The 16,774-nt window shown below is 37.1% G+C and overlaps 1 protein-coding gene across 2 annotated transcripts in view; it reads left to right on the forward strand.

The window, feature by feature from the left end:
* Positions 1-16,774, forward strand: part of TTN (titin) — a 332,848-nt gene that overhangs the window by 16,762 nt on the left and 299,312 nt on the right. The window contains exons 9-21 of one of the 2 annotated variants that reach the window (XM_060177642.1): positions 330-467; positions 1,766-1,897; positions 3,364-3,498; positions 4,073-4,210; positions 4,676-4,813; positions 8,100-8,393; positions 8,500-8,622; positions 9,619-9,900; positions 10,460-10,525; positions 11,991-12,249; positions 12,453-12,513; positions 12,640-12,855; positions 15,751-15,893. In XM_060177642.1, the coding sequence (XP_060033625.1) occupies positions 330-467; positions 1,766-1,897; positions 3,364-3,498; positions 4,073-4,210; positions 4,676-4,813; positions 8,100-8,393; positions 8,500-8,622; positions 9,619-9,900; positions 10,460-10,525; positions 11,991-12,249; positions 12,453-12,513; positions 12,640-12,855; positions 15,751-15,893 (2,125 nt within the window). Of the gene's footprint in view, positions 1-329; positions 468-1,765; positions 1,898-3,363; positions 3,499-4,059; positions 4,211-4,675; positions 4,814-8,099; positions 8,394-8,499; positions 8,623-9,618; positions 9,901-10,459; positions 10,526-11,990; positions 12,250-12,452; positions 12,514-12,639; positions 12,856-15,750; positions 15,894-16,774 lie in introns of both variants that reach the window. The other variant, XM_060177641.1, reaches the window with a different exon arrangement.

The following is a 16,774-nucleotide window of genomic DNA, read 5'->3' on the forward strand; positions in this document are numbered from 1 at the left end:
ATCCAGAGCCTCGTAGCTCCAAGAATTAGATAGGAAATTGATCATTTCAGGAAAGGAATTACTATTCTCTAAGCTTCCCTAAGAGACTTTTTGCTTTTACTTTCCTGAAAACAAATATGACACTTGATTCATGGCTGAGACATGTTATAAATCCAGGATAATTTGCTACCTCATATTTGAATAGATTTTCTGTTACAGTTTAAACTCACTCTTAGCTTTCCTCCTTATCCTCTCTTGTGTGACATTTATGTCTTGACCCTGATTTATTATTGTAACATTTCATATAAGGTGTCTTAAAATGTTTCTTTCCTTTCCCCTGCGAAAATCAGATAAGAAAAGAGGCGGAGAAGACTGCTATAACTAAAGTAGTAGTGGCCGCCGATAAAGCCAAGGAACAAGAATTAAAATCAAGAACCAGAGAAGTAATTATGACAAAACAAGACCAGATGCATGTAACTCATGAACAGGTGAAAATGGTTTTTGATGTGAAATTACTGTCATCATTGCTTGTGTCAACACAAATAATGTTGACTCTAAAAGGTGTTGATTATTAGTTATTATGGTTGCTATGATACTAATAAATCCCCCACACCAGATCTGTGTATAACTGAAGATTAGATACCAAAGTCCTTTAGAGTCACAGAATGCTTCTCTTGAGTGGACGAAAGGGACCTCTGTGTACACATAATAAAAGCAGAAAGAGAAACCTGATCTATATTGATAGTGAATGCAGTGACTAAAAACATACGAGCTGAGAGCAGGGAGAACAAATAGATGCTAAGATATGGGCACAGAAGAATAGAAAAGACCCTTGAACACACACTACTTTGAAAATGACCTAATAACTGCTTCTTGACTCCTTGGGAGAACATTTGACATATTTGAAATGGATTGGATAGCCTGGCCTTAACAAGTCAAATGACCAGAAAAGTAATAAGAACAGATTGGTGCAGTCACATACATACAGAAGACATACAGAGACAGATTATATAAAGTCCATCGTTAAAACTGTTGCCCTATGGAGTTAGTTGTCCATTGGATGATTTGGGAACTTAAAATTTCACCTTTTCAACTTTTTAACTCCGAGATCCTGAATTTTGGTGGAATGGGAATGGGAATGAGAATGGGAAAAAGACAAGTGGAGAAAACTGTCTCCCTAGTACACCCTTAGACACAAATCTTAGCGTAGCATCCAAATCTAATCTAGCATCCTTCAGAAGGTTAAAAATTTGGACAAAGAATTTACTTGGGGTATTTATGAGAGTTTTTCTCCACCATAATGTCTCAATTTTGGAAACATAAATCCTGGCATACCTATCTCTGTATTTAAGGAAGTTTTCTGAACAACAACAAAAACAAAATCATCATGTAATTGCAGATTATAAATTGTTCATATTATCCATACTTTATTCCTCGTATATAAAAGTAAAGAGTTGAACAAAATTATTTCCAAGATATTTCATTCTGTATCCTGTCTTCTAAGATTATTTTTGATGGTAGAAGTAACATAGAATAAGTAACATAGAATAATAATCTTGTTTGAAGGTTAGAAGTCTTTAAAAAGAAGGCTATAACTCTTTGAAAGTATTGAATCCAATTTATTCTCATAGCTTAATTTAGAACTTATACAGAGTTGAGCATATCATATTAATAAAAGTGAGATGATTTGTTCTTTAAATTTTATTGTCTAATATTTAACAAGCACGATATTATTATCAATAGGGACTTGGAGGCAATATGTTTTTATTTTTATCATTTATTTCAGATAAGAAAAGATACTGAAAAAGCATATGTACCAAAAGTAGTAATTTCCACAACTAAAGCCAAAGAACAAGAAACTAGGATTACTGGAGAAATTACTACAAAACAAGAACGAAAACAAGTAACTCAAGAAACAGTAAGTTTGAATTTGTGAATACTTTGTGCTCATTGACAGATATCACATTACAGGGGCTGGTTGGCAGTGCCCCTCATCAAGGGTACATGTTACCATGCACTGGGACCCCAGTTCAAGCCCCCACTCCCCACCTGCAGGGGGGACTTTTCACAAGTGGTGAAGCAGGTACTGCAGATGTCTGTCTCGCTGTCTGTCTCCTTCTCTGTCTCTTCCTCCCCTCTCAATTTCTCTATCCTATGAAAACATAAAGAAAGGGGGGGGGAGCCTGTAGAAGTAGAGGCAACGAGACCACCTAGCACTTAGCACTGAGGCTGAGCAATAACCCTGGTGGTCAAAAAAAAAGTCACATTACAATCAGCTGCATATACCCTGCAACCAAATCCTATCCATGATGGAATCTTTTTGTGTGTGTTTTCTTTTTGTTGTTTTCTGTGCGTACGTAGTATTGAAACTCATTCATGCTGAACATTCTATTCTACTGCACATATACCCACTGAATTGATGAGCTGTTCACTTAAAAGGCTGATGAGGGATTGTTAAATGGATTTCTCTCCTCATAATGAAAGATTTAGAATATGCAAGATCGTTTCCTGACTTGATCAAGCCTTCCATTGCAGTGTTAGTTCCACTAGAAAGTTCAACCTTAACTATAGGTTTTATTTTTCCTTTTCTCTATCTCTCCTTCCTTCCTTCTGTCTTTCTTTCTTTCTTTCCTTTTCTTTCTTCCTTTTTTTTTTTTTCCCAGAGCACTACTCAGCACTGGCAGTGGTGCTGGAGATTGAACCTGGGATGTTTGGTGCCTCAGGCATGAAAGCCTTTTTGCATAGCCATTATGGTTTCTCCCCAGCCCTTGCTATAGTTTTCCAGTGATTTGCCAGTGACCTTTCACTGGATTTCCTAACGTGCCAATGTGCATTGAAGTTGAAACTTTTTCAGGTTCCTAAAAAATTTGTCAAAAGGCAAATGGGATTTAAAAAAAAAAAGTAGCTATGCCTCAGGAATACATAAGTCTGTATTTTATTATTTTTTTTTTACTTTAAAAAAAATTTTTATGTTTATTTATTTTCCATTTTGTTGCCCTTGCTGTTTAACATTGTTGTGGTTATTGATGTTGTTGTTGTTGGATAGGACAGAGAGAAATGGAGAGAGGAGGGGAAGACAGAGAGGCAGAGAGATAGACACCTGCAGACCTGCTTCACTGCTTGTGAAGCGACTCCCCTGCAGGTGGGGAGCCGGGGACTTGAACCGGGATCCTTATGCCGGTCCCCGCGCTTAACCCGCTGCGCCACCGCCCGACTCCCATTAATCTGTGTTTTAAACAATGTTGTTCCTTTAAATGGAAATGGGGCAGTTTCTCACTCTTCACTAAACATTCTGTATTCTCTTGATTCTTGCAAGGTTCTCTTGCCAGCTCATTTGTGGCTTTTGAAACTCAAGCCTTTTTTTTTTTTTACTCTGAAAATCAGATAATACAGAAAGCTGAGACAGCAGCTGCATCCATGGGAGTAGTTGCCACTGCACAGCCCCCCAAATTAAAACCCACCCTTGGAGTTACAGAAGAAAATGTCACACAAGATCAAATGCAGATAACTCATGAAAAGGTGATGACTTCTTACCAGTGTGAAATTCACTGTCTCATCAGTTCACTGCAGATCACCTACATTTTTATCATGACTCTTCATAATCATTTTTTCACCTCTCTCTTTCTCCTTATAACTAAAATAGAAAATTTTACAATCGCTCCAGAAACTTTTACCACTTGTCTGGTTTCACTGCCACTTTTCACACCTAACTTTTGTACTTTTAAAAACAGTACTAATACATTTATATTCACTTTAACATCATATATTAAAGTATATTGTGGGGCCTTATAAAGGTGATAAAACAAAATATGAGTTATTTATTGTTCCACTAGAATTTTCCAGTGATTAGATTAGGAATATTGTGAGAAAGAGAAATAAATGTATCCTTTATAGTTGTATTGCTAATCACATTGTTTCCTTTTAGGCCAGTGAAAAGGGTATAAGTAACCAAAGCACCAAGTGATCTAGATGTGTGGTTAATATCTTTGAATAGGAAGAAATTTGTTCGCTTTCTCCGTTTTGAATTGTTATTTTCATTAGGAGCTGTATAAAATTCAGTGACCATTTTCTCACTTTTTAATCATATGACCAGATGATAAAAGAAACTAGAAAAACAGTGGTGCCCAAAGTCATAGTTGCCACGCCCAAAGTCAAAGAACAAGAAGTAGAATCAACAAGTAGAGAAGGCATCACTTCCAAAAGAGAACAAGTTCAACTTTCTCAGGAAAAGGTGAATATGGATTATCTTAGTTGGGAAAAGTTCATCTTTAAGCTAATCTCTAGTAAAGCAGTAACTCCTTTGTAGTGTATGTTATTAATCTATATGTCCCTTTTTGAATCCCGGACTAAAAACAAAGTGATGGATGTGTGACTGCTCACTTTTGTCTGCACACTGATTTCAATCCATCTGTAACAACACTTACAACTCATTTTATTCACCACTATTCTTTGCACTATTCTTTGCATGATTTTTAAAACCTTCATCTGGGAAATTCTTTAACAGTTAACATGTCTATTATTTTGTGATTCTTAGTGAATATATGCAAACATTGCTAAGTAGAACTTACTTTTCTTTTGTGTAGTTAACCCTGAGTGATGTCATCTTGCATTCCCACTAAGGGGGAGGGGGAGAGGGCCTGCCATGTATTTCTGAAGCCCTGTACAATTCAACCCTTCATTTTATTGTAATAATCAGATGAGAAAAGAAGCTGAGAAAACTGCCTTGTCTACAATAGCAGTGGCTACTGCTAGAGCCAAAGAACAAGAAACAGCACTGAGAACTAGAGAAGGAATGGCTACTAGACAAGAACACATTCAAGTTACTCATGGAAAGGTGACTATTGGTAGTCCAAGTGTGGAATTCCTCATCATAATACATTGATGCCAAATCTCATATGCAGTTCCCCATCATAATACATTGATGCCAAATCTCATATGCAGTTCCCCATCATAATACATTGATGCCAAATCTCATATGCAGTCCCCCATCATAATACATTGATGCCAAATCTCATATGCAGTTCCCTATCATAATACATTGATGCCAAATCTCATATGCAGTTCCCCATCATAATACATTGATGCCAAATCTCATATGCAGTTCCCCATCATAATACATTGATGCCAAATCTCATATGCAGTTCCCCATCATAATACATTAATACCAAATCATGTGACATCCACTGTTATAATACCATAATACTAAGACTGAGAATTGTTTATGTATGAGAAACTTTTATTATTTATTTTAGATAAACAGTTAGAAATTAACAAAACGAAGTACTTGTTATCGCTAATATTTCTGCTTTACTTTGCCCCGTATCTTTTAAATATTTTCCATATCTTGTTATTAACATCTAGAAACTTTTTTAGAAGCTGTTGATTAAATTGCATGCAGGCTTATTTTAAGATACTCCACAAACATAAGAGTGGAAGTGATAAATTTTACTTGTTGTCTAGAATATACATGTCTTAAGGGATCAGACATGCATGATATTACACTGCAAAATATGGATTTATTTTGGGAAATTATACATAATTTTTAATGAAAGTTTATCTTTTCCTCCTGCAAAGATCATATGAGAAAAGAAGTTGAGAAAATTATAGTGACTGCTGTAAAAAGCTAGATAAAATGTAACATTAAAATCTATAAAAAACATAAAAGATTTACACAACCAGAATAACTACACTAAGCCACAAATATTAGTGTACTGTTTGTACATGTGAAATTTCTAAGAATTTGACTATTTGCCATGAATCTGCCGCTTACCTAAGTGAACCATTTATGACTGACATAGTACTTGAAAGTTAACAACTGTAACTTTGAATTGAATTTTTTTAGCATTATATCTGAGTCCTGTCTGTATTTCCCTGAACATTATTTTCTATTTCTACATTCTATCTGTATATTTGATTTTTTTTTTCAAAAGATAGCTTAAGATCACTTAAAAAAAAATTAACCCAAGTTGAATGACCTAACAGCCTTGATGACCACATTTCCAAGATGTAATACATTTGATGGAGTGATTATAGCTTAAATTTACATTTGTTCTTAAGTACATAAAATTGGTTGTCTTATTTTTATTGCTAAAACCTAGCTCACAGTGGAAGCTGAGAAAATACCTCTACCCAAAAGAATGTTGGCCACTGCAAAACCTACTAAGCTGGCCACATTGCCAAATACTAGACATGGATTTGCTACTAAACAAGAAAAAAATATATCTTTTTCATGAGGCGATGAAAACTGAAACTGGTGCTGTAGAGATGAAAAGCATTGTTTCATCCCATTTAATCATCAAATCTCATAACTCTCCATCCCTCATGAACCATTGTGCTCTTTGAGTTTCATCTAATTGCTTAACTTATCAGCAAAACATTAGAGATGATTAGATTCAGTTCACTTCCCCCAGTGGAACAGTTAATATTCCTAATTGTAGAAAGTCATATTTAAATGACAGTTTCTTTTTGTGTTCCTAAATTAAAATGCAGCATTTAGTTGGTATGAATGATGGGTCTGCTAGCCCTATATTTCTCTCAACATAAGTTCCAAAAGCATGAGGAATTTTCGAGTCCACTAAGAAGTAAAAGCAACTACTCGCATAGATTTTGAAATGTGAGATGTGTATATGATAGCATATGATAATTTCTTTGAGCCTAAATTTACTCATTGATTAAATGAAATTAAAGCTTAGCCTAACTACCTCATAAACTGATTTCAAAGATAAAAGTGAGATATAATGTAAATTCAGTAACTCTACAGGCAAAATTTAGTATGTAAGTACATCTGTATCTATCTATCTATCTATCTATCTATATATATATATACACTTTGCTATCTGTTGAAGATGTTAACATTATAAAATATTTATAAAAACTAAAGTTAATAGAGATCTATATGGTTAAAAAAAGAAAGAAATAGATAAAGTAGCTCTCTCAAGTCTTACACAAATTTCATATTTTCTTCTAAAATGAAACTTATAGTGAAGACTGTATTTGCAGTCCTGTAAGATAAATTAGAGTGTTTGTGGTATCCTCGAAGGAAGCCTGGATAAATTCCACGATCACTAAATGTGCAATTCCATTTTTAAAAAATCCTCATTTATATCTTAAATGACTCTGACAATTATTTAAAAACATATATGAGTATTATACCTGAAAAATGATTCAATTTATAATCTATTCATAGCAGCAGAAAACTCTACACTAACATGGAATATGTTCCAGCCTTCCTTTTAAAGCATACTGTTGGTGTACATATGATGATGTGATTTCCAAGTATTTTCTAGAGTCGTAACATGTAAGCCATACGCACTGCTTTGCTTTTTTGAAAGAGAAACTCCTTTGCAAGCTGTTCCCATTTATGTTAACTGAATTCATAGAAATGTGAAAACAATATTTCTATTTCTTTTTCATTTAAACTTCAAGTAATAATGAAAGTAAATTGAACTCAACCTAAACTGAATTGAATCACTGTGAAAGGTTATTCTGTTAAATCTAAACATGACAACACTTTTTTTAATCACATATTCATTCTTGTCTTCTAACAAAGACATTTTGCAATAGATTAAAAATTTCATATCCCTAGGGAATCATAGGTAAATTAATATGATCATTGTGAGTTCATGAGTTTTCCGGTTATCTCAGATTTACTTTACCTGCAGCTGTATAACTCTGTAACAATAGATTTTTCTAGGTGATACCATGGCAACTTTTGAGGCATTGTTGTCACTGCATCAACACAGAAAAAAATGATCAATAAGAATGCAAATAATCAATAAAGTTAACCGGGCCCAGTTTTGATTTCCCAGAGTGTTTCAGGCAAAATACTACAGAAAATCAAAATCTTACATACTGATTACTCTGCTAATCTTAACTAATCTAAGCAAGTATACCTAGAGTTATTTAAATAGGTATCTATACATCACAATAATCAATGAAATATTAAATCCCCAAATGTATTTCTTTGTTACATTTCAGGAAACATTAACAGAACTTTGTAATATGGATGCCATCTGTCTGTCATACCTTTAGGCATTTGTCTTTTCCTAATTCCTATCCTAACATACCCCACCGCCAAATTTGATATTACTGTGAATTAATTCTGGAAACCTTTTCTTCAGGTGGACGTTGGGAAAAAGGCCGAAGCTGTAGCAACAGTTGTTGCTGCAGTAGACCAGGCCCGTGATAGAGAGCCCAGAGAGCCACGGCATCTCGAAGAATCATACGCTCAGAAGACCACTTTGGAATATGGTTATAAGGAACAAGTGTCCACCACGAAAGTTTCTGAGCACCCCCAGCGTCCAGCCTCAGAACCCCATGTTGTCCCTAAAGCAGTCAAGCCTGTAGTGATACAGGCCCCTTCTGAGACTCATATCACAACTACTGATCAAATGGGAATGCAAATATCATCACAGGTGAGTCTATATCTTCTCTTTTAGTTACCTTGTCCATGAGAAAACCTAGCTCATCTTCTTTGGTCTTTGGGTGAGCCGTGATTCACTGAGTCTCATTTGAATGCAGATCAAGAAAACTACAGATTTAACAACTGAAAGATTAGTCCATGTGGATAAACGTCCCCGCACTGCAAGTCCTCACTTTACTGTTTCAAAAATTTCTGTTCCTAAGACAGAACATGGATATGAGGTAAGATGTTAAAAAGAAATGTTTAGCTCAAAACAAATTGGCTTTTCTCTCTCTCTCTCTCTCTCTCCTCTCTCAATGTTTGCTTGCACTCATGGTAGATTTAGAAGCACACAAAGTTCAGTTTCTAAGCATTGTTCAGGAGGATGAGCGTAAAACAGTAGATAATTACTTCAAACCTCTGATAAGTCATAGGTGTGTACAAGATTCTCTCTTTTCCATATTGTGCAATTTGCAGTGTCTCATACCGTCTACTTTTCCTGATGAGACGACAGCTCATTATAACTTAACAGGAAACATGATGTCTATTATAAAGTCAGTGAAAACCATCTACTTATACACTCCTATAAGAAAGGGTAGAGGTAGTCTTTTGTAAGAGTTTGTTGAATTGTGGAGTCCAAAGACCCTGGATTAGTGTTCTAACCGGCCTTTTATAATGAATAATTCTGTCATTAGGGACAAATTAATACATATAAAAATTTAAGGAAACTGACAGCACATGATAATCCTTAGTGTTAGTCACTACTATCTGTGCTGCAAATATCCAAGAGATAGAATCCAAACTCAGTATACCTTCAGAGGTTTGTGACGTACATTTACTATCTAGAGATAATTCTGAGTTGCTATTAAAAGCAAATAAGTGTAACCTTTATCAGAGTAGAAACAGTAAAGAAGATTCAAAGTACTTTGCTGAATACCCCTGTTTTCACCTTCACAGAGATTTGTAGCTGAAACCTCCATGTACCATTTTAATGTAGTTCTTAGCAAATTAAATCATTTCTTGATTTAAAATATTTCACTAAAGTATTTTCATACAGAGTTTTCCTCTTGGCATAGTAAAATGAAAAGTTATGTAAGGGTGGCAATGCAAGCATTACAGAACAGGACCATTTATCAGATAGACTCAGGATCACTACAGGAATACCAGTTGGGAAGCATTTTGTGATAAGTCAGACGATGGTCAAATGACTTTACTTTCTGGACTCCACTTGCACTTAGGCATCAATAGCCGGTAGTGCTATTGCAACATTACAGAAAGAATTATCGACCACATCTTCTGCTCAAAAAATCACCAAATCCGTGAAAGCACCTACTGTGAAGCCTGGTGAAGCTAGAGTGAGAGCAGAGCCTACCCCCTCACCCCAGTTCCCTTTCACTGACACACCAGAGTCCTACAAGAGTCAAGCTGGCATTGAAGTGAAGAAGGAAGTAGGGGTGAGCATCACTGGTAGCACAGTCCGTGAAGAGCGCTTTGAAGTGCTGCATGGGCGTGAAGCCAAGGTTAGTTGCTGGGTTGCATTCTGTCTTTTAATCTAGTCCTGTTGAAAAAGGCCAGGCGTTCTGCCCATTTGTTCCACAGGCAACTATCCTCTCTTTCTCTCTTAATCTTTTATTCTTTATTAGTGATTTAATATCGCTTTACAAGATTGTAATGAGGTATAGTTGTGACAGGGAGTGTAATCCATACAGTTCCCTCCAGAGTTCTGTGTTCCATCCACAGAAGTTAAGTTTCCATTGGAAACTTCCTTATTATTTATCCCTCTGGGAGTATGGAGCAAAATTTTCTCCACTGGACATGGATGCTGACAGGTCAGTCTGTACCTCCAGCCTGTTTCTATACTTCCCCAGTGAGGTAGGATTGGTGAGATCATCTGCTTAGGGAAGTCAGGATGGAATCAGGCTTTTCTTTGTCACCATGCTCACATTTAATTTTCCTGATGATGGTGTGGGTCAGAGCTCATTTTTGCAAATTCTTTTTATTATTTTGCATGTGTTAAGAGTTTATGAGATTTCCCCTAATTTCATGAGCATGTTGTAACATCCTTTATAAAATTTGTAGGTAACAGAAACAGCAAGAGTACCTGCACCCGTTGAAATCCCTGTTACTCCACCAACTCTAGTCTCAGTGAGTAAAGAATCTGACTGTGTTGACTGTGTGTACATCAGTCCAGTATTACTGATACCAGTATGCAAAGTATGTTTCTCAAACAGGAAAATGACATTAGTTTACAAATACTCATTTTAAGATTATACATTATCTGCCAAAGAAAGAGAAATTCTGTAGACAACATAAGTCCTATATACAACAAACAAAGTGCACTTCTGTTGTGTGTTATGTGTTATTGTGAGGGTTATGGAGAGAGAAAAACCAGTGGAGTGCTCCTTGAATTCTTTGCCTTACCCTCAGAGAAAGTGTGCATCAACAAGCACAGTACAATATAAAGGGTGATAATTAGCTCAACAGAGAAGGGAATTCAGAAGAACGCATTGCCCCAATTCAAAAAGCTTTGTTGGAAAGCCAGTGCTTGCTACTGAGTCTTTAAGTTTCATTATGATTTGGTTATTTGAGAATAACAGAAGGCAAAGAGTTGCTTCATCACATGATATTAATATAGTTTCACCTTAAGAACTTGAGACGGTCTTACTTTTATTTCAGATTGAGACTACATCATCCCCCCACCCACCTGAAAAATAACGCATCCCTGTGAAAACTTTCTTAAGTTGAAATGATGCAAAGGGGGGGGAAAATCATTTTTTCTGTACAAAATTTTTAGTATTCTAGTATTCCTAGACCCAAAATAAACACAAAATCTGATTAAATAACATTCAAAAAATCCCACATTCCAAGCCTATGCCAAAGTTTCTGGAAAAGGAACTTGATGATATCCAAAGGCCTCTTCAACTACTGATGCAAACAGGCGCTAAATATCAGTCTCACTTTCTTTTTTTTTTCTTTTGCCTCCAGGGTTATTGCTGGGGCTCGGTGCCTGCACCATGAATCCACTGCTCCTAGAGGCCATTTTTCCCCCTTTTGTTGACCTTGTTGTTGTAGCTTTGCTGTAGTTATTGTTGTTGATGATGTCGTTGCTGCCAAATAGGACAGAGAGAAATGGAGAGAGGAGGGGAAGACAGAGACGGGGAGAGAAAGACACCTGCAGACCTGCTTCCCCGCCTGTGAAGCGACTCCCCTGCAGGTGGGGAGCCGGGGGCTCAAACCAGGATCCTTACGCCGGTGTTTGCGCTTTGTGCCTTGTGCACTTAACCCGCTGCTTACCGCCCGACCCCCTCACTTTCTAATATGTACCATAAAAGTAAAGATCCTCTTTATATGTATTTTTTTTTTTTGCTTGGTGCAAACAGGAGTTACCATTAGGTCTTTCACATATACAAAATGGGAAGTTTAAAATAAGCAGAGAAACTGCTGCAGTATCCATGGGAATCTCTTTACTAATATATCTAGATATTTATTATAAAATAAAATCATGGACATTAGAATGTGCAAATTCAAATCCCAAATATAATGTAGACTACAAAGACGACTGATGAATATCCACACAGACTGAGGTATCTTTTCTCTTTTCCTTCTTCAGGGTTTAAAAAATGTGACTGTTGTAGAAGGTGAATCTGTCACTTTGGAGTGTCACATCTCTGGATACCCGTGCCCCAAAGTGACATGGTACAGAGAAGACTACCAAATCGAAAGTTCCATTGATTTCCAGATAACCTTCCAGAGTGGAATTGCTCGTCTTATGATCCGTGAAGCCTTTGCAGAGGACAGTGGGAGATTTACTTGCAGTGCTATGAATGAGGCTGGGACTGTCAGCACATCCTGCTATCTAGCTGTGCAGGGTTAGTGGACACAGTCCCCTCTCTGTGTATCATTGTCTCCCAGCCTTTCTTTCCACAGGCTGCTTTTTGCACAATTCACAATGGTATCCCTTTATGGAACTGGGAGGCAGGGACTAGGTTTTAGGGATCAATTAATCATCTCATGCTTAGTAGAGGTTGACTAACAAAACAAACTTAAGTGAGACACTTCTGTCCTTTTCTAGTGTCAGAGGAGTTTGAAAAAGAAACAACCGTGACCGAAAAGTTTACCACAGAAGAAAAACGGTGAGACATTCTTTTGTTCTTCATTTCTTTTGTTCTGTGACAGTCTTGATTTTTCGGTTATGCACAAACTAGCAAATTGCAGTCCGGAAGCTAATATGAAGAAATTTTCTTTCTTTTTCTTTCTAGCTTTGTTGAGTCAAGAGATGTGGTAATGACCGACACCAGCATCACAGAGGAACAGGCAGGGCCTGGAGAACCTGCAGCTCCTTTCTTTATTACAAAGCCAGGAGTCCAGAAGCTGGTAGAAGGTGGGAGTGTTGTATTTGAATGCCAGATTGGTGGCAACCCCAAACCTCACATCTACTGGAAGAAATCTGGTGTTCCTCTGACCACCGGATACAGGTACTGTGATGTTTGAATGAGATATTTGGGATTTGTATAAGGATAGAACTCCAGAGAGAAGCAGATTTTATTGACCTCACCACCCTATAAAGGTGGATTCTTTTAAAAAAATTATTTATACAATAAAAAATATCAACAAGGCCATAGGTTAAGAGGGGTGCAATTCCACACAATTCCCATTACGAGTTCTGTATCCCATCCCCTCCCTTGAAAGCTTTCCTATTCTTTATCTCTCTGGGAGCATGGATCCAGGATCCCTTATGGGGTACAGCGGGTGGAAGGTCTGGCTTTTGTAATTGCTTCTCCACTGAACATGGATGTTGCTTAGTCAATCCATATTCCCAGCCTGTTTCTATCTTTCCCTAGTGGGTTAGGGCTCTGGAGATATGGGGTTCCAGGACACACTGGTGAGGTCATCTACCCAGGGAAGTCAGCTTAGCTTCATGGTAACATCTACAACTTAGTGTCTGAAAAAGCATTAGGATATAAAGCTGAACAAATTGTTTAATAGTCAGGCACCTAGAGGCAAGAATAGAGGAGACGAAATTTGGGGTCTCCCATTTTGGAAAAAGTTAGTAGGTCTATTTTAAGTATATTCCAAGGGGCCCATGACTACTAGTTTTTGTCAGAGCCTAACAGCTAACATGCCAGTGGGCCAAAGATATTGTCTGGGAGAGATGATGTCAGAGTTGGAAATAGGACTAGAAATCTGGACAGGGGGAAAAGAGTAGCTCCCAAATATGGGAAAAGTATATAAATCTTGTTAACTGGGAGCCGGGCGGTAGCGCAGCGGGTTAAATACACATGGCGCCAAGCACAAGGACCAGCATAAGGATCCCGCTTCCAGCCCCCGGCTCCTTACCTGCAGGGGTTTCGCTTCACAGGCGGTAAAGCAGGTCTGCAGGTGTCTATCTTTCTCTCCCCTCCCCCTCCCCCTATCTTTCTCTTCCCCTCCTCTCTCCACTTCTCTCTGTCCTATCCAACAACAATGACAGCAATAACAACAACAATAACAACGACAAACAACAAGGGCAACAAAAGTGGAAAAAAATTTTTTTTTAAATCTTGTTAACTATAAACCCCATCAATTTGATCTGGGGCTCATACTCCACGCAGGAGCCTGTGTGCCCTCTGCATCACTGTATACAGGTGAATTCTTACCTTGTGGAACATTATTTGTTTTTCAAGTATCATCCCATTTTTTTGTGCAAAGTCCTAGTGAGAATCAAAGCTATGTGACAAAATTGGATGGAAGCTATTCTTTATATTCTAGTTGATTAATTTATAGTTCTATTGCAATAGAAAAAATGTTGCAGATTTTTCAACACAAACACAACCACACGTATTTTGCCGTAAAGGATCTGAGATAATTTTTAAAATAAATTTATTATCTTTATTTATTTATTGCATAGAGACATCCAGAAATCAAGAGGGAATCGGGGGGATAGAGAGAAAGAGAGAAAGAGAGGCCGAGAGACAACTGCAGCACTGCTTCACCATTCGTGAAGCTTTCCCCATGCAGGTGGGGACCGGGGACTCAAACCTGGGTCCTTGCATACTATAACATGTGTACTCAACTGGGTGCGCCACCACCCACCCCCCCAAGATAATTTTTAATAAAAATTTATAATTATTTCAAAAAACGATTTAAAAAAATCATGCGATGAGGGAAAACACATGCTAATAAATTGTTTTGATATTAGAAATAAAACTGAACTTTGAGGGTTTTTTTTTTCATTTAAGACAAAAAAAAAAAGGAAATACAGGTGCTGTGAACTAGCTTACTGAGTAGCTTACTTAACGTGTGGCATACTAAGGTGTTGGAGAAAGCTCTGGTACTATGATGCTCTTTCTGTCTGAATGAAAAAGCATCTGGGATGGTAAAAGTGCGCATATGAGAGCCAGGTCACCTGACTGAGCGCACGTATTATAATGGCTCTGGTCCCCACCTGCAGAGGAAAGCTTTGCAAGTGATGAAGCAGTGCTGCCGATGTCTCTCTTTATCCCTCTGTATCTCCCCCTCCTCTCTCAATTTCTGGCTGTCTCCATCCAAGACATAAATAAAAATAACAAAAATTTAATTTAAAATATCACACAAATATGAGGCCTTGACTTAAAAACAGTTAAACATTTCTGCATTCTAACATTTTAATTCTAAAAATTAAACATCATCTAAGAGGGAATCTAACATATTTTAATAAGAAAAACAGTGTATCAGAGGCTTAATACTACAATATATTAAAGAATGCATAGTTTTGATCATTATTCTGATTTTCAGTCAGAAAAAAATAGTGTGTACAAAAACGAAACACTGAATTATTTCCCCGTCATTTGCTATGGTAAACTCTGAAACCTCTTACTTCTTCAGGTTTGATTCTAGAAATACAGACTTCCCCCCTCTCCAGAAGCATATCGTTCTTATGAAATATAAATCAAAGCAGCAGAAAATAAAAGAGTAATTACCATTTAGTCCCAGATCCACCAAATCATACTCAATGACACATAAATCTTAAGCTAATATTAAAATACAGTAAAAATGGGAATTCTATGATAACTGCACAGCTGTATAATGTAGTTCACAGGGAAGGAGCCTGCGGGGTATTCATCCTCACTGATAAAGAGTGTGGATTTCAAAAATTGAAAAAAATACCTATTATATTTTATTATTTACTTTAGATAATATGTGAATATTCTTTTAAATACAAATTTTAATTTGTTTGTCTCTCATTATTCATGACCACATGTTTTGCTCAGTTTTCAACAATCTGATACTCTCTAGTGTTTATTCAAGTGTTTAGGACCAGTGAATTTTATATCAAACATCTGCGTGAGGATTATTTCACTTGTATAAGGGCTACTTCTGACTCAAGTCTTTGTTTGCTCATTCCCATAAAGATATAAAGTGAGTTATAACAAGCAGACTGGTGAATGCAAACTGGTGATTTCCATGACTTTTGCTGATGATGCTGGAGAATACACTGTTGTTATCCGTAACAAGCATGGAGAAACCTCTGCATCTGCCTCCTTGCTTGAAGAAGGTAAGTGCAATTCTGTAGTTTCCAGGTGCACAGTAAGAACAGAAATGAAGGGAAGTAGCAGTGCAATGTGTTTGTAAACAAGCCTGCTGTACTGGCATGGTGATGTCAATTCAGATCTCACTGCCCCCGCTTTTGACTTCAGGTTTGTAGAAAATATTTTGGACAGCATAGTATCAAAAGTCGTACTCGTTCTGGATATCTAAGATTCTAGCAATTGTTTCTCTTTGATACATCCAGTTCAGGGTGTGTCATACATTTGAAGATATAGAAATTCTAAGTCCAGCAGTCTCCTAGATCCAAGCAGATATTAGTAAGGTTAGTGGAGACAGTTGACAGTGAAACTGGACTTGGTGGGTTGTCTGGCACCATAGCAAAAGACTGATGAAGGAAGGAAGTAAAGAAGGTTTGGCGTTTTGATATTTGATTATGGAAGGAAAAGGTTCTACATGCAGGGGGGTGAGAGTCCCCTGCAGACACCTATCAAGGGGGAGATGAGAAACTGTAACCATGCATAAACAACTGTACTGTAAACTATTAACCCCCAAAAGAGAGAAAGAGAGAAATAAAGGAAGAAAGAAAGGAAGGAAGGAAGGGAGGAAGGAAGGAAGAAAGAAAGAAAGAAAGAAAGAAAGAAAGAAAGAAAAGAGAAAGAAAGGAAGGAAGAAAGAAAGAAAGAAAAAGAAAGAAAGAAAGAAAGAAAGAAAGAAAGAAAGAAAGAAAGAAAGAAAGAAAGAAAGAAAGAAAGAAAGAGAAAGAAAGAAGGAAGCTAAGCTGGAGGTTATGTGGCCTGCCTCAGTGGGGTCAGTAGTCTCCCTGTGCCCCACTCCCACCCCCAACATTTTTGCCAGGCACTCAAGTATGAGAATGAATGTCACTGGAAC

Source organism: Erinaceus europaeus, chromosome 18 (genome assembly GCF_950295315.1).
Source record: "Erinaceus europaeus chromosome 18, mEriEur2.1, whole genome shotgun sequence".
In the NCBI taxonomy this organism is placed as follows: Eukaryota; Metazoa; Chordata; class Mammalia; order Eulipotyphla; family Erinaceidae; genus Erinaceus; species Erinaceus europaeus.